At 40.0% G+C, this 21829-nt stretch overlaps 2 protein-coding genes across 4 annotated transcripts; one reads left to right on the forward strand and one right to left on the reverse strand.

The window, feature by feature from the left end:
- Positions 1 to 1031: 1031 nt before the first annotated feature.
- tmem39a (transmembrane protein 39A) lies at positions 1032 to 17453 on the forward strand. 3 transcript variants are annotated; one of them, XM_008404474.3, is made up of 10 exons: positions 1032 to 1210; positions 1304 to 1485; positions 5535 to 5697; positions 8241 to 8463; positions 8572 to 8655; positions 8757 to 8911; positions 10102 to 10459; positions 10568 to 10755; positions 10871 to 10991; positions 13078 to 17453. In XM_008404474.3, exons 3-10 carry the CDS (start codon positions 5585 to 5587, stop codon positions 13315 to 13317), a joined length of 1482 nt encoding a protein of 493 aa, XP_008402696.1. In that variant the 5' UTR covers positions 1032 to 1210; positions 1304 to 1485; positions 5535 to 5584; the 3' UTR covers positions 13318 to 17453. The 3 variants fall into 3 exon arrangements, with proteins under 3 accessions (XP_008402696.1, XP_008402695.1, XP_008402697.1); XM_008404473.2 differs by having other exon boundaries at positions 1198 to 1485; XM_008404475.3 differs by lacking the exons at positions 1032 to 1210; positions 1304 to 1485; positions 5535 to 5697 and adding an exon at positions 7975 to 8097.
- Positions 15734 to 19871, reverse strand: LOC103462018 (serine protease 23-like). The gene is made up of 2 exons (XM_008404476.3): positions 19430 to 19871; positions 15734 to 18775 (listed from the first exon to the last, which is right to left on the reverse strand). Exons 1-2 carry the CDS (start codon positions 19453 to 19455, stop codon positions 17593 to 17595), a joined length of 1209 nt encoding a protein of 402 aa, XP_008402698.1. The 5' UTR covers positions 19456 to 19871; the 3' UTR covers positions 15734 to 17592.
- Between the last annotated feature and the right edge of the window lie 1958 nt (positions 19872 to 21829).

A 21829-nucleotide genomic window follows, 5' to 3' on the forward strand; every position in this document is an offset into this window, starting at 1 on the left:
GCTTTATCTCAAATGCCAGTTTTAGTAAAAAAGAAAAAAAAAGTAATTTAACAACATTTATGTTGGATTTTACAATTAGGGGGCCAGGGCATGCATTAGAGTATTATGTATTAAGCTCAAGGCCCGGAGCTATGGCAAGCCGTTTTAACATAAATTAGGTTTTGCCGCCCTTATATTCCAGATCTCAAATTGTTTTGTGACTAGACGTTTTAGCGATTTAAGATATCTTTAATTATATTTCAACTAGACAAAATAACTGATATATCTTGAAAGCAATTTTGACTAGTCAAAATGTAATTGAAGATATCTTGAATTATTATTCTTACTAGTCAGAATGTAAATACAGATATCTTAAATTGCCATTCCGGATAGTCAAAATGTAGTTTTGCCTAGTCAAAATGCATTTTTAGATATCTGGAATGTAATTACGGATAGTCAGACGAAACCGAATTTATGTTAAAACGGCTTGCCATACATGGGCCAAATCAGCCCACCATAACTTTTTTATGTGGCCCTCACAAAATAGGAAATAGGTCTTTAATGGTAACAGCTGCATAGTGAAATGCTATTTTATCAGCCAAATCAAAGCAGTTTCTGTCTGCGTAGTGCCAAATACATTAAAAGATGCTCAGTACTATTTCGTTTCTACAGAATGCATTTGTTAATATTTTAACAGTTTATTAATAAGGTAGTTTTGTCAAGACATTCTGCCACAACCAGCCCTTTGAGAATATTTGTGACCTCGATTTGGCCCAAAATGAAAGTGAGTTTGACAGCCCTGCATTACAGAAAGTGTTATATCTGGTGTGTGCCATTAATAGCTACCTATACTACCTGAAATGTGGAATACAAACACTAAAGGAGCATGCTTACATATGCTGCACAGCTCAGTGCTTCTAATTTAACAGACAACATAAATAAAAGAACCACATAAGCGTATTGTGTTTTATAGGTTATGTTTTTTAATAGCAAACGTGTTGAGCTACATTTATGAATGGACATATTCTCAATAAACATCAAAGCTGGTCTTAGTTGCAAATCAAGAAGTAAAACTAAGTGAACATCTTTAGCCGAAAGAATTCACTTTTCCAGAAGATCTGAGCCAAATGATTCGGATCCCGGAAAAGAACCGGCCCAGGCTCTCGTCACGGCCACCATGCAGCGGGTAGCTCTTCAGAGTCGCGTTTGGATGACGACGCGAGCAGAGGAGGTGCTGCTTTGCCACGTCGGTCTCTGTGCAGCGCACTTACACTGTTGCTCCTCCAGCCCAGCAATAACTTTTAGAATCGTTTTATGTTTCCAGAGGAGGAGAGAGCGACCCCCCAGCGTCGCCGTTGCCGTTGTAAGTCGTCGCCACGCCCGCATAGTGTTGGATATTGAAGCTGGAAGGTGGAGAAATGCCCGTTGCTGTCTGGACTCGTCACACAACTGACTGATGCATCCTCGCTCGGCTCAGTTCAGCCCTCCGCATGTTGTCGATGTTGTGTGAGTAGACCTAGCTTTTTAAATTCTGCTCATTTATTCCAACAGGCTAAACAGCGGGCTAGCAGCTTCACGTGTGTGTCTTTTATAGGGCGAGCTTTATAAAGTGTTCTCGCAAGTTTTCGTGGGGCGAAAAAAATGAACAACGCTGCCTTATGCCATGATTCACGCAAGCAGCTTTAGTGCATGTCTTAGCAAGTCAGTGGCCATAAAACACCTCATAGCAAAAATGTTCCTTCGAGGAAGAAAAACAGCAGAGTCCAACAAGTGCATGTCCAGGACTTCTTCATCTCCAAAAGCCACTTAGAAGCCCAAAAAGAGAGACGCGCTGTTGCATCACAAAGACCGAGTCATTGTAGTTAGTGTCTGTAGTCAACAGTTCCTGTTTTCACTTTTGACTTACAGCTGTAGTTTAGGTCCCTTGTGGTGTGTTTGCGTGCATGCGAACGTCTGTTTCCTGTTTGTAGATGCAGCTCAAACAACATAATACTGCTGCTACGCGTTCAGCGAGCCCCATTATCAGCATCTCCATCATTTTTCATAAAAGCACATCAGCATAAAGGAGATATGGTTCAGCCAAAGGCTGGATGCTGTCAGCCTCTGCTTTGTGTTACAACGGCAAGGAAAACGGGCTTGATTAAAATAATAAAATACAATAAAAAACATGAGAATAATAAATATATATATATATATATATATATATATATATATATATATATATATATATATATATATATACATGCACAAAACACACAATGTAGCCCCTTGTTTTAACGTAGGGATTCAAATGTCTTGTTTTAGGCACTCACTTTTTGTCGACCAGAAAACAATGCTATGGATCTCAAACTTTTATTTTAAAAATAATAAATACCACTGATACTACAGTTTAAGTTTAATTATATAAAAACAGCGACACTGCATAATTGGTTGAAGGAACTAGTGTGTTTTTTTTGTGCGTTTGTTTTAAGTTGACATCTCAAAACTTGAAACATTGACAGAAATTTTCTAGGTGACAAAATTCCAAGTGCGAAAATCAGAAGTTCAACATCAAAATCCAGTACGGCCTCCTTGTATGTAAAACTTAGTGATTAGGGCTTCACAATATTAGAAAAATGTGCGATAATGTTGATTGTTGTTGCAATGACAATTTTACCTTGAGATGGATAAAAAGTGTTCAATAGCAAACAGGCCAGAGACTCTTCTGTTCAACTGCTAGAAAATAATGATTTAAATATTTCTATCTCAATTACTTTTTTTTTTTTTTTTTTTTTTTAATTAAAAAAAGTGGGAAGTTCTGGCTAACACCTATATTTTCTGAACGACTTGACCACCGCCACCTCTCTGCCTTCTAAAACGCTTTACGCTGCATTAAACTGCCACGGCACCACACATATTACAGGCACCAAGAGCCTGAGTGCATGGTGCTTAAATGATTAGCTACCATTTATTGCAGCCCGGGCAGACCTTAACTGTGCATATCGTGTGATTAAATGACCAAAAAAAAAAAGATTTATTTGTCTTGGTCACACTCTGAATATTATACAACCTCCTCAGTGAACATTTTGCTACAGGGTTTAAAAATACAAAATGCAGAAAAGTTCATTGCTAGCTTGCATTGCTCCGAAGCAGCCGAGGAAAACAATTTGCAGGTCCTGCTAGTTTTTGAATTTCACACTGAAGTTGGGACTTAAGAGGGAATTTGGACTCAACTAAGGCAGCTGCCAGTATTTGTACACTATACGCTCAGATTTACCTGGAAATTTCCAGCAAAATGTTCTTATTAGTTCTGCTACCGGTAATCTAAAATAAATAGATAGAATATACTTTATTGATCCCCAAGGGGAAATTGCTTATTTGTTGATAAGGTACTCCTAACGTATAAATATTAATGATACAAATATAACCAAAGGAGATAAAGTTATATATATATATATATATATACACACCTAAGAGTGATGAGATAATTCAATATGACTTAATGTAAATAAATAAGCATGTACGCAAATATGTTAATCTATAATTTATGAATAAGTTCAGAGTAAAAAGCCTGACGGTTTCAGGCAGAAATGATTTTCTGTGTTCCTCTGTGGCAAAGTGAACACCACAGTTTAAAAATCTGATTTCTACCACTTTTGTTTTCTAGTCTAGACAGTAGCATGGAAACGCAACAAGCACAACTTAATTTAATTAAAACACACACTTCAGTTTATTTTTGTAGATTACTTTTTCCGTTAAAAAATGACCTTTGCACCACTACAACAAAAATCTGCTGCTCATAACTTGACCTAATTAAGAGGTGCTGCCTCTTATGCGTCCTAATATTCACATATTTTTAAATGCGTTGTCTGACGCATAAATTTGTGATGTTTTACTGGTTGTCAGTCACAGGTTCAATCAGTTGCCTGAGAAAGGGCAAGTCTACTTAGTGGAAATACTCCAGAGGTAAAAGAGAGGAAGAAACAAGTTATGAATGATTTCCTAAGTCTGTTTTTCTTCGTCTTACATCCCTAGTGAAAAACGACGACCGTAAATATATTAAGATTCAATTTAGATGAACTCATTCAAATATGAGCATAGAGGATTTATTTTTACACACTGTTTTTTTTCAACTTGGGCAGCATTTCAGAGATCAGGCATACAGTTTTGTTGTTTTGCTTTTTTTAACATGGACGTAATATAAATTTTGTTGCCATTAATAGAGACTGTCAATTATGTTATTTTTATTATGTGAGTTGATTTTGCTTTTGCTGGAGCTTTTAAATTTGGTTTGGAAGAAGCACTTTTAATTAAAATTTAATTAAGATAAGTAATAAGTCCCCATCAATTGTGACACACAGTTCATTGTTTTAATAAAGTGCCACGTTTGGTGCCAAAGAGGCTGAAAAATATTTAAGGCAGCTTCTGAACTTTGCAGTATTTTAATAACCTGCAGACTTTCCAAAAATTAAAGTGCCCGCATAATTGTCGTCTATGTTCCAGTCAGATATTTTACTGTGTTTTTTGCTTGCTCTATAAATGCAGCACATTACTGATTAATATACTTGTAACTTTCCTACTGTAATAAAGTTTTTTTTTTTTTTTTTGTTTTGTTCTGTCAGACACATGGCACTTTATAGATAACACAATGAAGATAAATTGCTCCTGTATTGGTCAGTTTTTTTTATTATTTTTAAAGTTAACTTTACAATCCTTTTAGCCAGTTGTTTTCAGCCAGACAGACAGAGCTGCTTTTTATCCGCTGAGAATTGGGGATCGCTCCGTTTGTGTCACTAAGATGTTATTTGACAAAAACCAGGGATGTCGCAATAAGAGAGGCTTTGGATGAGGTGGTGTCGGTAGCGACATGAGAAACAAACATGGTTTCAATGAAGCTCCCTCTGCAGAAAGCTGCTTTGTTTGGTCTGTAAAATCTACACCGGTCTGTTGCCAAGCTGAGCTGAAACTCGTGTAGTTCTGGTGTAAATCTCTTTGTTTTTATGATGTTGTAGTCAAGATCTTTGTTTATATAACAATCCAAAACTAAGAGGAAAAAAAAAACCACACAATCTACTTTCACAAAATGCTCTTAAGTATTTCTTTTCCTGAACTTTTGCCATGGTGTGGCAGATTTACGGTGTTTATTTTTGTTTAGGAACGTGAAAATAGTTACAGGCAGTCGCCAAAGTTAAATAGTTCGTTCTGTAGAAAATCTTGTCATATTTAATCATGGTGGTGTTTTCACCGTTACCGTTCCTCTCAAAATGTGACGTTTAGTTTTTACAGTGATGACATATAAGTGCATTAACAACTGGGAACCCGCTCACTGGTAAACAGGAGCATCTGTGCAGCTTATTTTTTCTCTCTTAATTAACTTCTCGACCGTGCGCTTATTACATATAGGTTGTAAAGTTAATGTCTCGCGTCCTTGCGCTAATTACATCTCGTTTAAATGTCAGATACTGTTTACCTTTCAGGTTTGCTGGTTTTCAATTGCATTTTTTTTATGATCTGTTTACCCTTCCCGTTTTTCTTTTTTTAATTGAGCTTTTTGTTTTTCTCGTTACACCCTGCAGTGACCTTGAAGTACATGGTGGGTTTTTAAGAGGAACGGTAACTGGCGACCATGCCAGGAGGCCGCAGGGGTCCCAGCAGACAGCAGCTAAGTCGCTCCTCTCTGCCGTCCCTGCAGACTCTGGTCGGAGGCAGCGTCAGCAATGGCATGGGCCTCAGGAACAGGTAATGCACACATGCAGCTTGGAGGACACTCAGAGCTGCTGTAACAGGACTTTGTTTAGGACATGGAGCTCAGCACTGTCAATAAGTGGAGGAAAAGGTGTAAAACACAAACTGTGTCCAGGCAGTGTTTGCTGTGTTGACACAAGGAGTTTTTTCTTTGCAGGAAAATGAATTAAAGAGCTTTTATAATATTTTAATTGATTGATTGAGGAAAACATAAACAAGCTGACTTTGGTTTTACAAAATTCTGATTTAAAATTTTCACAACTGTAAAGAAAAAAATATTGAAAACTACAACTTTCCTCCTGCTGAGTGAAGTTATTAAGTAGATTAGTGGCAAAAATCTGAATTGTTGTTTCCAAGGCAAACATTTGTTGCTATGTGACGTCATTTTAGCCAAACTATCCAGCTGCTACCATCTCTGTCTCTGACAATAAATCATATTTTGCTAAAGACCTACATATGAAAACCTGCCCTGCTATAATTTGAACCTGTCATACAACACGTTTTGGCCCTGTTCACAAAAAATGATTGGAATTTGATATTTAACCAGCAGCTTGGCATCCTTTTCTTTTAACTAAGAAACAGATAAGTGGATGTGTTTTGAATAATCCCTCAGCCATCTGCATGATGAGTTTCTTCTCGTCACTGTGGCAACTTCCACATTTGAAACCCTTCATGCGTTGACGGTGTTTCAGCAACCACAGGTGTGTCTCAGGACGGTCGCTGCATCGTTGCGTCTCGGTCAGGACTTCTTAATGGAAGTTTCTTCTCCTGTCGTTCTCCGTTTTAAACGCTCTGCTTGTCGAACCTTTGTACAGTCACCAGCTTTGGTCGGCCACCATGATGCAAATGGAGAAATTTCAAAATCAAAATAACATTCTGTTATTCCAGAGTTTAGTCTGACCCTGTATAACTTGGAGTATAATTTGTACGTTTCGCAGATTATGTTAGTTTTAACACATGTAGCTTTCAAATGATCAGTTCAGACACGCTCTTCAATATCGTGGTTGCAGTTGAACTTGTTCGACCAGGTAACATTGTTCTTGAGAAGTAATTAGTCACAGTCTCGTGGTGGTTTCTAACCAGTTTGTAAATAAATAAGGCAGAGATTTTTCTGTCCATCGAACTACAAGGACAGATGGAGGAGTTGTCGACTGAACTTCAAAGGTCTTCACATCCAGGCCTCGAGCTCTGGCGCCTTTTAGCTGCATCCCTGCTCCAACACACCTGAATCAAATCGATGAATCACCGCCTGTATGCAGTCATTCTCCAGAGTCCTGCGGATGACCTCATTATTTGACTCAGCTGTGTTGAAGCGGCGGCGCATCTAAAAGCTGCTGAACTTTTAGACGCATCGAGCCAGACCTGGAGGTCCTGGATATGAAGATCACTTTACACCAGAATGAGATGAAACTATTCGGCCTCTAGGATGTTTAGGATCCTCCTGAAATTGCAGATTTGTTTCAAATATTAAATGTATTGTTGTCAGGGTCACGAGAAGGTGTGCAGTAGGTTTCAAGGTAATGGCAGACCAACCAAATCCCACAAAAGAAGTGAAGTAGCTCACCACATTGAAAATCTGACACCAAATTTAGCATTTCATTTTTCAGTATTGTGGAGAATCTCATAATAGGATCCCACTGCTATTGAAGCAAGTTCAAGTTCAAGATTTTGTTCTCGACTCTCATAAAAAGGACAGTCAAAGTCTAGAAATTTGATACAGAAAAATTGTAGATTTTTGCTGTGAAAAAAACTTTAGCACACTGATAAATGAACTTGTTGAACTTGGGTAATGTTAACTTTTTGTTATCCGCTCTGTAAATCTTTTCATGCTCATTTAAATTATGATTATGAAACATTTAAAGAAACCCTCAATTCTGTAATTGTCTTTTAGTAAGTACTGCTTTCACTGAGCATTCCATTACTTTTTCCGGCATGTCTAAATGAAGCTGTGAGGATTATTAAATCACATGCTCATGTTTCTAGTATTTCATTTTTCTCTCACTGTTTGTGTTAGAATTATTTTGTGTTGTCACTCTTACATTAGTAGTTTTGCATTTATCACTCTTACTATAGTATTCTTGTATTACTTTCGACTGCTGTGTTGAAAACTTTTGACCCACTCTCACAGAATGTCTCTGCAGCACGATTATCTCTAACATTGTTCTCGCCGTCCTTGGGAGAAATCGTTCTCGTGAGAAAGGACTAGACAACCTGTGTGTAGAGACAAAACTTGCCTTTTGTTTTTCTCTCCCCCTTCTCTGAAAATAAAAGACACGCTCTGACTGAAAGAGTTCAGAACCCGCAGTGAATGGCTCGCAGGAGCCGTACGCTGCGATTTCTCCTTTCGCGAAAGCTTGATTGAAACATAATGAACGTCGTCTGTGGTTCTCTTCTGTAGGTATTTTAGTGCTGTAGGTTTTCAGACCTAACAGTGAGGAAGTGGAAATTTAACTAAATCTTTTGGGGAGTTCTAGTCTCTACAATTTGCCGCAGGTGCAGTTTGACTGAAATGCACTGTTTGCTTGGACTTCTTTCAGAAGCAGTAACTCGGTGGGTCTGTCTGCTCCGCCCATTTCTACTCTCATCACTCCGGAGCCGGTCCGTCACTCGCGGATCCCCGAGCTGCCGTTGGACGGCAGCTTCCTGTTTGAGTTCCTGCTCTTTCTCTACCTGTTGGTTGCTTTATTCGTCCAGTACATCAACATCTACAGGACGGTGTGGTGGTACCCCTACAGTCATCCGGCTGCCTCTACCTCACTCGTGAGATTGCACAGACATTAGTTCAGTTAATGTAGAACACCAGAGATGAGCAGGAAAAGTTTTTTTTTTTTTTTTTAAGAAACAAACCAAACTCTGTTCTTCTTGTAGAACTTTCATCTAATGGACTACCACCTGGCTATCTTCATCACTGTTATGTTAGCCAGGAGGCTTGTTTGGACCATTGTGTCAGAGGTAAACATGCTGTGTTCAGCGCTCTAATACAAAAGCTGCAAAATGTACCTTTTTGATGATTGCAAAGTAGTTGTTGGATCACTTTACTTTTCTTTTTTCAGGTGTCTCAGAGCAGCGGAGGGTCCCTGTTCCGCTACATAGTACTTATTACAGCCCGGCTCAGCCTGCTGACCATGTGCGGCTGGGTGCTCTGCTGGACGCTGGTCAACCTGTGCAGGAACCACTCTGTCCTTAACCTTCTGTTCCTGGGATACCCGTGAGTCCTCAGAGCGGATCGCTGTCCAGAGCACTGTGCTCGTCTAATATTTAATTTCAGACATTTACACTGAATGTAGGGAAGTAAAGTCAGAAAGTCTGCCATCAGACTGCTTATTAAAGGAGGGTATAATATAGAATCCCCTTTTTAGAACCTCATATGTTATAATGTTACTCCCTGATTAAAAACGTACAAGTGTTGCTTTGATTCTTTCTTACATGTTTGAGGAATCCTTTAATCTCTTTTGCCTAAACGCTTGCTCATTCAAAGTGGAGCCTGTTTTCACAAAGCTCCCCGTCACGGATTACCCCGCAGACACACACTTCCTCTCTCAGCTCCACCAGTGGAATTGGGACTGTCATGACAAGGAATTTTGCTGGATGAGAAATTGTGCCAGAAGTTATTGCGATAAATGATAATACTGTTGTTTTGAAGTAAGACAGTAGTAATGGCAAAATAATCCAGGAACTCATTCTCAAAAATCAGTTCATTTGAATCTTAATGAACATTTAGCACTGGAACTGGAAGACATTTTAATCATCCAACATTTGTTATTGCAACAGAAACGACAAATACAATTACTTATGAAGTATCGGTAGATAAATTTGTCCTTCAAAAAAAGGTTTAGTTGAAACCAAAGCAGCAGACTGAAGACTTTTGTTATCCAGTTTTTGATAGAAAGAAACGAGAAAACAATAAATCATGTAAATGGAAATTATTCCGTTTGTTTGAATTCATTACGTGATTAACTACACGTGTCTACACTTAATCACCTTCAGTCCAGAATCTAAAATACTTCAGTGAAGCCTGAATTGGATTAGATTACTTGGAACAAGACTTCTGTTCAGCGCTGTTCCCATTACTGTCCTTTAACCACTTAGCTAAGCAAAACAAAACATATTTTCACAGCTACATCTGATAAATTGCCTTTTCTAGTAAAAACGTATCTTCATCAGAAATCTTTACAAGGAAAGATTAACAAAGCTGATGATTGATCTGCTTATCCACAACAGTTCAGTAATGCCAGAGAGTCTTTCCGTTTAATGTGCTAATGGAACCAGAAAATGCAATTTGCTCTCCCTCCATGTCTCTCAACATTTTAAAGATTCATGATGTGTTCACGTCACACATAATGTGAATCTCATCCTCTCTCTGCTTTCCGCTCTCGCTTCACTCGCCGTCCTCTTCAGATTTGGTGTGTACGTCCCACTCTGCTGCTTCCATCAGGAAGGAGGCAAAAGCCCGGCGCCGGGATCTGACTGCGAGTACCCCGCCGAGCACCAGCAGGCCGACCTCGCGGAGTCCCAGCTCTTCCGACCTCGCGACTTCCTCTTCCTGCTGCGGGAGAACATCAGAGAACAGTTCTCCAGCCCCCCACACATGCCCACTCACACCTGCCCGCAGCACATACACTCGGACACGCCCGAGCTGATTCGAGCAGAAGTGGAGGAGCTGAAAAGCGACTTCAACCGGCGGATCAAAGAAGTGCTATTCAACTCACTGTTCAGTGCTTACTATGTAGCCTTCTTGCCTCTCTGCTTCGTCAAGGTTGGTGTTTTCTTTCGTCCGTTTCGTACCTAGCCTTCCATTTGTTCAGTAACCGTACCTTCATTTTGTGCCAAGTTGAAACTAACCCCATTCCCTTCCTCCCAACAGAGTACACAGTACTATGACATGCGCTGGTCTTGTGAGCATCTGATTATGGTGTGGATAAACGCCTTTGTGATGCTGATGAGCCAACTGCTGCCTCCCAGCTACTGCGACTTGCTCCATCGCTCGGCGGCTCACCTGGGCCGCTGGCAGAAACTGGAGCACGGTTCATACAGTAACACACCTCAGCATGTGTAGGTGTCCAATAAACACACACACGCACACACATGCACACGCCCATTGTTGTTGTCACAGAGACAAATGAAGCTGATGTTGTTTGTGGTTTGTGTTGTGCCGGTTGTCTTTCAGGTGGTCAGAAAGCACCGTTTGGCCTCAGGGGGTGTTGGTACGACACAGTCGATGTCTATACAAGGCTGTTGGATCCTATAATGTTGCGCTTCCCTCTGATGTTTCCCATGCAAGGTTTTATGTGAGTATCTCATTTTGTTTAGTCGGACCCAGTTACATATTCATGTGTTCTTGGAAAGAAACCTGAAATGGGGAAGTGAGGATTGTTTTTTTTTTTTTTGTAAATTTGTATTCGGCCAACATTTGATACTGATGAAAATGGGTCCTTTTATCTACATGAGCATAACCACAAAAAACTGAATGCATGCCCTTTTGAGCTTCCCCCAACACGTGGTGAACTGTAAGGTAATCAGAGAAGGCACAAAGTTAATTAAAAATCCAATTTATTTTACCAGTTCCCTTTTTAAAAAAAAAACAAAACAAAACAATAGAGTATTTAGTTTAATGAATTTCCCTAATGTGAACATGTAAAGTCAGTTTAGTTGCATATCTTCTTATGAAGTCCTGTGTATTTGGAGAAAGGAGGCCAAATGTGTGAAAATAGATGGATGGAGCCATAAACATGTTTAATTCCTGCCTAATTTTACAATTTACCAATATTTTTGCTGGGAACTGAATGAAGTGGATAGAAAGGTGATGTTTTACTGTGGGGTCATCAACTGCAAAATAGATGGTTCTGCTTCAGTTAGTGCAACAATTTCTGTCTCTGTGCAAGTCAAAAGCAAAAGTAGAAGAAATCTGTAAAGGGAATAATTCGTTTGACAGTGCTGTGTGTCCAGTACAAGGTTTTTTTGTTTTGTTTTCTGGATGTTTTAGTTGATTATACATAAAGGGGAGACAAAGGGTAAAAAAAAAATTCAGTAAATGGGATTCGAGCTGCAGCAAGGTCTGCAGCCTCTGCACACAGTGCATGTGCTCTGTCAAATGCTTCTCCAGTACAAGAAGTTCTGACAATGAAGAGATTATAAAACGCAAATAAAACTTCACCCACATGATGGACCACGGCCTTCAAATTATGGCCCTGCTTAACGTCAAAGGGGGAAAAAAACCCAATGTATTTAAAAAAAATAAGGTCATCTGAAATAATACTATTTATTATCATCAACGTTGATGAGTGGATGTCTGATGGTTGTGTGACAGAATGTGTATTATTTATGTGACAAGCAGAAACTATGGCAACGTTTTGAAAAGAAAATCCAAGTCAAAACAGACAAATGTAAGGTGGATTAAATTTGTGAAAAAAATACTTACATTTTAAGCTTCATATATTTTTTAAAAGAAAATTTATTTTAGAATTAAAAAAATAACTAAGCATCTTTACAATAATTGTGAATTGAATGTAACCTAAATATCACTTTCTGTACTTTCCACTTCAAAACTTGAGTTTAAAGTTTTAACAATAAGGTTTTAATGCACTGGAGACCCACAGGAAACCTGCTCAGATCGTGGATTTGAGTTAATGTGCAACTTTTAGTGTTGTTGTTTATTCATAGTCTTTGGAAGACACAGAAAAAGCACAAACATCTAATAAAAAATGTAGTAAATTACCCTGAATTTTCAAAACAGCCAAACAATTAAAATGAGAATTACAAAATTTGTTTTGCTCACTTCACAAGAACATTTTCAATTTATTTCTGAAAATTCCTGCATCTCCACAGGCTCTGAAATGTTCACAGATATTACAAAATACCCCGGGTCCACAGGTAGCACAAAAAAAAAACACAATTCAAAGTGAGCATGTTGGAGCAGGGCTGTGCTTTATTTAGCTGTTTTGGAAGGGCTCTTGTAAAATGGCTTTATTTGACAGTTTATAATTTCCTCTGAGCCGATACACTTTCCACTAGCATGTGAAGTTTAATGCCGTCCTAGTCGGGACAAAGCGATGCTGATGCTAATACTGAAATGCTCCACACTCTTCATCTTGTAGTTCCAGAACAGAAAGCGATAGCTAGCATGCAGGAAGCATGTCTTCACTTCAATGCTTTTACAAATCTATGCCTGGTCTGCATGAGCACACCATAGTTTAGAACAAACTCTCCTATCCTCACCAATAATTGCTCCTGTGAATATACAAGAGGCGGCAGACGCAGCACAAAATGTCAGTTTTATGAAATGCCCATCTTAATTTTAAAGCGGAAATTGTTAAGCCCTCAGTCATTTTGACCCAAAGTAATTTTTATTCTCAATTCTCCTGTGTGTCCTTGCAGTTCCTGTTTCATAAGCCATTGCGGATCTTGAACCTGCTGATCGGGATCGAGTCCAGCGTGGTTTTGTACCAGCTATACTCTCTGCTGCGCTCTGAGCGCTGGAACCACACGCTGTCCCTGGGCCTTATCCTCCTCTGCAACTATTACGTGCTTTTTAAACTTCTCCGAGATCGCATTGTGTTGGGCAAAGCCTACTCCTACCCTCTGTCCTCCAACGGTTCGGGGCTCAAGTCGCAGTAAAAAGGACAAAAAAAAACCTCACCTACAAACTCTTGAGCGTGGAGCTGTGGGCCGGAGGGGATGCAGACTGTGAACTCACAACTGTGTTTTTGATACGGTTCTATTTTTAATGCGATGTTTGTATATGCCTATTTAAAAGAATATTTTTATTTTGTATACTATTTCGTGTTACACCGGGCATTACCGCTCTGACATTAGCATGTTGTTACGTTGTTGCCAGACGACAGGGAAGTCAGGGAATGCCTGGGGGTGACTTTCACCAAAGATGCTTTCAAGTGCAAGCGGCCAATCGCACATCAGATGTGGCCCTAAACTGTTAATAAAGTGGGGAACTCGAGACGAGAGGAAAGATTTGTGCCTGAGATCCAGATTGTTGTTTCTTCTTATTATTATTTTTAATTTTTATTTTTATTTTCTTTGCTTCAACCCAGACTTTTTTCTCCGCAGGCAGCCAGTGTTTTGGGAGGCAACAGATTTGATCATTTCAGCATCAATGCTGCAATTTATGGCAGCCCTTAGATTCTGCTTTTAAAGTAGTTTGTAAATTTGCCCAAATGTTCTCATTGGCAGAGTTCGATGGGAAAGGTCACTTATTTTGTTTCCTTTGGGATCATAACTAAATTCCTTAGTTTAATCAAAATAAAGCTGAAGCATGCAGCTGTAATGTGGGCCGTACTGACTTTTTCATGTTTCATTTGATCAACTCAGTGGATTTTTTTTTATCCGACTATACCCAAAAATACATCAGTTTCAAAATGACAAACTATTTCTAAAGCAGATATTTTTTTAGTAGTTCGGTTTTGTCAGTAATATCAAAATAAGTGCAACTGGAGGCAAACGGACCCTAGAAGTCTTTAAACAAAGCTAACTTGGTTGAACTGCGCTAAATGTTTTTTTCCCCTTGCTTCACATCAGCTGTAGCTCCGCCTGTCGCCAAACCGTAGCGCTCACATGATGCGGCGGTGTTCAGGAGAGCGTACCGTCAACAGGTGCATTATTTAGTCCAAAACTCTGACAAATGGCTGACCTACATTTGACTTGCTAAATTCAACTTTCTGTGACGTTGTAGGTTTCTGTTTCATAGGTCGCTTCCACAACATTTTAACTCCTGGACGGGAATTAAATAGGAGGATGGTACAACTTGTAACGGTATTAAGTCCAGTTTGGCTGTTTTGTTGGGTTAGAGTGGAGAAAATGTAGAGAATGTGGTGGGTAAAGTGGTGTTCTTGGCTATCCCAGCGCCTGTTTCCACTGTAACACGAAAAAGCTGTCATCACACATTGATCTGGATTTACCAGAAGCTTCTACTGGGTTGGGAGTGAAAGCCAAAGTGAAAGCTGGCAGGAAATATTCTTGTAACATTTCCAGTTCCTATATGCAAAGTTTCCAAACAAAGGTCACTTTCTGTTTCGTCTCACTCATTGATCAGCCTCGTGTCCTTCGTTGCTTTTTCTGTTTGAGCTCCGGCGCTGCCGGCTTCGTTAGCTTCAGTATTGAGAGAAATGAAACTCCCGAATCTTCGGTTAAACTTGATGCAAAATACAAGTGCCAGTTTTCTTCTTAGGTTTGCTCTTCGGTGCTTTATGTGTTTCACATTTTTCACACGAATGTAGTAAATATCGGCAACGAAATGGTTCTGTTGAGATTGCATGTTTGTGTAGCTGATTCCAACCAGCCTTAAGAGCACAGTGATTTGAAATACTGGTTTTGAATGTTGTGGTTCTCCCATCTTTTCACTCGTCCATAACTGAGTAACACTGCTTAAGGGTTTTAGGTTCTGCATCTGTTTAGTTTACTTAAATGCTTTATCTATACTCCCTTCCAATTGGCAACTCCGAAGTAGGTCGATAAAAGAAAAAGCGATCCGTCTGTATGTTGACAGATTACATGTTCACCTTTTGATCCCATTGCTGTGAAATGTATTTGACCTTATATGAGTTTACATAAAATTTTACAAAATGATAATGTGACTCAATTGTTTCAAACTGAAAATAAGATTTGGGGAGTAGGGAGGGTGGTTTCTCTTATGGTTTCTTGTGCCAAATCCCAGGATCCAGGTTCAAATTGCTGGGTATTCAGCGTGTCACAGCTGGGGAAGTTATAGGACCAGATCCTCATATCTCAGCTTTTGACAGTATTCAGCTTCCGCAAATCATTTCTGGATATTCTTGACACCTGAAATAAAGTAAATATGTTCAAACCAGTTGAGTTATATAATTTTTTTTTTAAAGGATCTGCTTTATTACATTTTTTGTAGTCTTTGATTTTTAGAAAAGCACAAGACTCATCTGAATCTAGACTGAGCTGACAAGTTAAAATTTGCGGATGCATGCAGTACTTTTTTTCGCCACGAGATGACGCCATACAACAAGCTCCAATAATTCATGGCCCAGAGAAAACAAGTTTTTACGAATCATCCTGTAAAATAAAGATTCATTTATTAGACTCCATTAGCGTTAAAAATAATGTATGCTTGTTGATTAACTTTTATGTCAACTAGAAGAAGGTGCAAGATACAGTTTACAACTTTGGCTTAGCTGACGTACATTCATCCACAGGTATGATTTTCAGTAGAAGTCTTGACAGTGCATTCTTAATCAACATAACTGTAACAAAGAAAGGAAAGACGTCTCCTCTCCATCAGTTTGCATTTCACATCACGAAAGCTAATAGATACTTTGATAGTTCACAATCATCTTTTAAAAAACAAATACAATCTTCTTTAAAAAATATATAGCACTTTAGAGGTGTAAATGAAGGTGCGACGATGAACATAAAAATAAAGGTTTGAATAGTTTGTCATTACCAGAGATTTTGATTGCTTACTTTACCTCCTCCGAAATGGGACAAAACCATGAAGGTTATTTGTTTTACCGTGTCGGTGTTGAACATAAATGTGGAATCCTCTGGCTTCTAGCACTCCAAAAGAAATGCATCGCCTCGCAAAAGTATCCGTAGGGCTTGAATTGTTCGTGTTGTCACGTTGCAATCACAAACCTCAATGTTTTTAACTGGGATTTCTTATCACCAACAGAGTAAAGCTCATAATTATGTAGGAGTAAAAAGATGCACAGTTCTCAAAACCTTTTGGGAAAAAAAAAAAAAGTGTGCACAACACAGCACAAGTGGGAGAATGCTGTTGACAGGACAACTATTAGCATAGCATTCCAGAAGATGAAGAAAGCTACTGTTGCCACAAGTCATGTATAAAAGACGGCAAACGAAGGTTTTTTGGTTAGACGAGACTGAAATGTAACTTTATGGGTTACAAGGAAAATTGGTGGTTGAAAACTGTTTTGGTAAATTACCTTGAAAACAAAACCCCCCACGATGAAACAAGGAGGTGGCAGTCTCTTTTTTTTTTTTTCAGCAGTGCAGGGAAGGTTGGAGCTAAATACTGGGCAATACTGGAGAAATGTTGGGGCAGGGAAAGAGGTTCACCAAACATAAATACCCCCCCGGATTAACCATTCTGTTTGTAACACGTCCACCCTTTAAATAAACAATATTGTGGGAAAAAATATTGTGGACTTATCGGAAACATTAAGAACTAAAATATGCTGACGAGTTTGTTGCTAGTCTTATGGTTCACAAGGAGAATTTTATAGACGATCCAACAAAACCTAAACATATTTAGAATTTCAAACATGGGGTGATCAAATCATGCCCAGCATCTTTTTTTTAAAAAGTGTTTTTGAAAATTTCTGAACCAACTTCAGAATCATCTGGCGCACAGACATTTTCTAAGTGCCCAACCAATGGAAAATACAAGGGTTGAGCTGTGGATAGAGGTTAGTTCCACATTGACTAGACATGCAGTTAAGTAACTTTTTCGAGAACAACTTCGCAGCTGACAACTTTTTTAATGACGCCCTGGAGGGAGAGCCATAAAATAACCATGTGGCCAGAGCTACGATGCGTTAAATCTAAGGATATGTATCTGTTTGATTGGTCCTGTCAAATTTTAGCTCCAATATGACTCATTTTATTAAAGAAGAGTCAACATTTTCTGTGTCTAGGTTTGCTAAGCTGGTAATGACCCAAATCTCTGCTGCATCTGTAACTGTAATAAAAGGTGGTTCTACAAAGGACTGAGTCAGTGGGGCTGAATACATTTATGTCACACTATTTTTTTTTTTTAAAAAGATTCATTTTTAAAACTGCACCATTTTTGAATTTGTGGTTGTAACATCACAACATGTGAAAAGGTTCCTAGAGATTGGCACAGTTCTTTTTTGTAGCTACACCCCTGTGTACATTTTTGTTTTTATCCCTTCACCCCTCTCTGCAATCCACAAAGTTTCCTTTAATCCAGTAGCAGATCTGTGCATATTTAAGAGGTGTGATTCTGACGGCCACGTTAAATTCCTGAGACGTCCCTTTCTTCTCCACCCACTGGTGCCCGGAGAACACGCCTATCACCTTGCGCTCCCAACGCCGCCGCCGGCCATCCCACATCCGGGCGTAGACTCCAGAGCCGCTAGCCCCAGGCTGAGCGTCGCAGTGCTGGTACAACAAGTCCGACGTCTCCTCGCCTGCCCGACAGAACCGATACACCAGCTGTCCGGGGCGGTCATTGTCAAATCCTGAGAAGTGGACACGACGACCGGGAAGTCTCTGAGCCGGGGGGCTGACCCCGAGCTTCATGTGGCGGCGTTTGTGAGGCTTTTTCAGCTCCAGCAATGCATAGTCGTAGTCCATCCCGATGTCATTGGCGTTGCCTTTAATCCAACCTTTGGGAACGTGGGTGCGCTTGGCTCTGATCCACTGGAACTTCATTTTGTCGTTGGTAGGTGGGGGGTACTGTTCTGGGCCGCCCTCTACGTGGTTGGTAAAGTTAGAGGGAAGATAAATAGGTGAATGTTGTACATCCCGTTGCTTTGGTTTCAAAAAGCCCACCCGAAGCCTTTGGGCTCCTTTCACATAGTTTTTGCCATCGTGAACACAATGAGCAGCTGTGAGAACATGACGGTCCCCCACCAGAGTACCGGAACATCCGGTGGACAGTTTGACAGCAACTGAGAATGGGTACTTAAGCAGGAAGTTCTGCCCCGCAATACTAAAACGACCATCATGTCCAAATATCTGCCGTTTTCTTCTGACATGTGACCGCTCGGCCTTACCAGAGGAACCAGAGGAGTAAGCAGGACTAGTATTGGAATAGGGATTGTAGCCATAAATCCCAATGGCGGTCTCAGTGAGTTGGCCGTTGGAGTCTAGAGTCTCGTAGGCCAGAAGGCTCCGCAAATCCCAGTAGCTGCGACGAGGGGCTGTCTTGTGGCATTCTGGGTCGCAGGGGGAAGCAACGTCCAGGCGTGCCTCGTTCAGAAACTGCGGCGTCGGTCGAGCCTCTGTCTGCTGCGGCAGGACCACAGGGATACGCTGGAGAACCCACTGACGCCGAGGAGAGGAGGACAAAACCGAGGGGAGGAAAAGGAGACACAAAAGGGAGGCAAACCTGTGTGGACGTGGAGAAGCGGAGAGTGTGTGAATCACGCTGTCAAAAAAAAAAGTGAAATGTGCAATGTCACAGCAAATATTTCTGCAAGACACAAGCGATTAACTGTGACCGGATGTGTGGACCCCCTCCTTATCAAACATCCTCATTCCTGAAGACTCCATCATACATTTTTAATTACATACATGAGAGTTGAGGGAGGGCTTTTAATCTTGAGGAATTCTGATCTGAGATGAACATTTGCAGCTGTAACTTTCCACTGGTTTCAACGCAGTAAACACGACCGACAAGAAGATCGGCTCTGAGGGAAAATTCCTGAACTGGCCTGAGGGACTGACCTTAAACCATAAAGAGCAGCTGAAGCATGTTGCTTCAGGGAGAACAGAGGAGGAGGGTGGGATGTTGTAAATGGATTAGTGGGACACAACGCATGGCTATGAGTTTTAAATTCACATCTCGTCCTTATTTTCCCCCTTTGCTTCTTGCAACCTATAAAGCTCATAACAACGAGAAAAAGCGCGCTGCTATAATCTACCATTCTTTCACTTAATAAACTATTCTTCTATTTTTTTTCTCTTTCTAAATAGACGAGTTTAGTTCTCAGTATCCAATCTTTCATTACCCACACATCTCCATCATTGCTATGTGACTTACCGGGGAAGCGCAGCCCTGGAGCGCATGGTCCTGCCTCTGCAGGTGAGCCTGTTGCTGAAGCAGCAACCCCTCCTCAGTCCACCGCAGGTAGACACTCCTATAAAACAAGAACCGATAGGTGTCTCCAAAATTGCTTTTTTTTTTCTTTTCTTTTTTTTTTTTTTTTTTTAAGTCGCCTTGTTTAACTGACGCGTCAGAGTTTTATGTCGAGTCCTGATCATTTGCTCCGGTCCGCAACGCGCAACTCCGTCCAGAGCGAATGAGCGGGATCATTGTGCGCTGCTGGAGGAGGACCTGCCGTCTGCCTGATCTCCAGAGTGTCACATCCGCCAACGAGGATCCAGAGCGCGCAGCACCAAGCCCAGTGTCGTCATGTGATATCACATCACTGCTGCACGGAGCAGGCGAGGCTTCCTGGTTTGAGCCCAGCTACATCAAATTATGCTTGTTATTGGTTTTCGTCATGCAAAAAAAAAAGTTTTTAAGTGCATTTTTAAGTTCGAATGTTATCAAAAACATGCATTTGTTTTTGCCTCTCTCACCCCAACATAGGGTTACTATGATAGGCATTGATGTATTTTAATTTGTTCTTGGTATGTCATTTTAAAAATATATACTTTCATGAAAGCATACAGAAAGCGGTATGTTTGTGTAGTTCTGTTTATTATTATTATTATTATTATTATTATTATTATTATTATTATTATTATTGTTATTTCTTGCACACAAAAATCCCCAAATTGTTTTGCAGAGAATGAATGTTTTAGTCTGCGGTTTGTTGCTTCAAATTGGATCCCAAACATCTTGGACGTCCGCATGCTGCACATCTCATCTTGCTAATATTCCCCAAACTCTTAAATTACTTTTATTTCACAATGCTAATTGTGAAATAATTGTGTGTGACTGTGGTGCATTTTTTTAAATTTATTTATTTTTTAGGTTTTTCAGTCACACTTTTTGTTCCCACTCAATTTTCCGTTAATATGCTTGGGTACAGCTCGTCAAAAACTCAGCACCTTCTCCAAAGGTATTTGTAACTTATTTTCCTTGTGGACGTCATTGTGCTGCACAGCTGCTGAGTCAGCAGTCTTCTTCATGATTGTCTAGGCCATAACATCTCTGTACTAAAATCCTTTTAGATAGTCCTGTGTAATTTTTCAAATATTTTGAACGACAGTTTTTTTTTTTTTTTTGGCTGTATTCATTAGAATTAATACATGTAAAATGTTTAAAATATACCATCCAAAGTGTTATTATTGCACAAGACAACACGGATTAACTGGATATCTCCCAGAGTTTCTGCACTGGTTTTCAAGTTGTGCATTTGAAGGCTTTACTTTTCAAATCGAGATCCGCTCACCGAACAGCTGGACCGAGCCATCTGCCAGAACTGAAGAGGAAGGGAGGAACTATAAATCTGCACAGAGGAGGATGGAAAACGATACCCAAGCTTTTGAATGTGTTTGTTTTTGGGTGTGTGCGTGTGTGTGTGTGTTTGAAGAAAAATTTGAAATGCTGCGCATTATCTGTAAGTGACTCATCACGCAAACTCTAAAATCCATGTGACAAATACATCCACATCTGGTCAAATTTCCTAAAAGTAATGCAAAAACATGAGTGGTTTCCAATCAAACTTGGACGTGGCTGATTGTTGGTCATTTTTGCTTAGTGAAAAACAAAAGTTTCACCTGGTTTACTCCACCATGTGCTTTGCAGGTATTTCTCCAAACTTCCAGAATTTCAAGTGGTGTAATTTATATGTCATTGGCATCACAGCAGCCTTGTTGCTGTTGGGAATGTTGGATGTGGGCAAAGAGGGATTCGAATGCCAGTGTGGGCAGTGTTTCCACTTGAACCACCCATGCTGAAAATATGCAGGCCGTCAGTGGATATTATTCTATCTAATGATTTCAGTAGGAAGAGCTGCCAGCAGAGAGAAAGGGAGAGCAGAGGAAATAACAAGAGGGTTGCTGGAAGTGAGCCAGGCACTAATGGATGCCCGAGCCTCCACCCATCCTAACACTTTCGCAGGGTGTTCAAGGATAAGTTTGAAAATTTGGTTTTGCATTCTCGTGGAAAGCAGAATATGGATTAAGCGTTACAATTACATTAAAACTTGAGAAATGTTATTTAAATAAGAAAAAGGACAGATCTGTTCAAAGGCAAAGTGTTTAGTAAGGAGATTCTTTGTTGAATACCGTAAAGGAGGATCTTTGGGCATTTTTTAGCCTTCCTTACTGACAGGGTACAAATTACACTGTGACAATGAGGCAGGGACGAGCATTTTTCTTTGGAAAAGCAGTTATAATGCAGGCTCATAGTTTAGGAAAACAAAATATTATAATTTCCCAAAGGGTTTACATTTTTTAACATCTAGAGCACAAGGGATCCCATCCAGCA

This window comes from Poecilia reticulata, chromosome 3, assembly GCF_904066995.2.
Source record: "Poecilia reticulata chromosome 3, P_reticulata-male-v2, whole genome shotgun sequence".
Lineage (NCBI taxonomy): Eukaryota > Metazoa > Chordata > Actinopteri > Cyprinodontiformes > Poeciliidae > Poecilia > Poecilia reticulata.

Bases quoted from the DNA above. Each gene is read 5' to 3' on its own strand.
- tmem39a (XM_008404474.3), top strand. From the start codon at position 5,585: ATGCCAGGAGGCCGCAGGGGTCCCAGCAGACAGCAGCTAAGTCGCTCC. The intron at 8,464-8,571 runs GTGAGATTGCAC...TTCTTCTTGTAG, and splicing joins CGGCTGCCTCTACCTCACTC to AACTTTCATCTAATGGACTA. The intron at 10,756-10,870 runs GTAGGTGTCCAA...GTTGTCTTTCAG, and splicing joins AGTAACACACCTCAGCATGT to GTGGTCAGAAAGCACCGTTT.
- LOC103462018 (XM_008404476.3), bottom strand. From the start codon at position 19,455: ATGCGCTCCAGGGCTGCGCTTCCCCG. The intron at 18,776-19,429 runs GTAAGTCACATA...ACGTCCACACAG, and splicing joins TCCAGGGCTGCGCTTCCCCG to GTTTGCCTCCCTTTTGTGTC.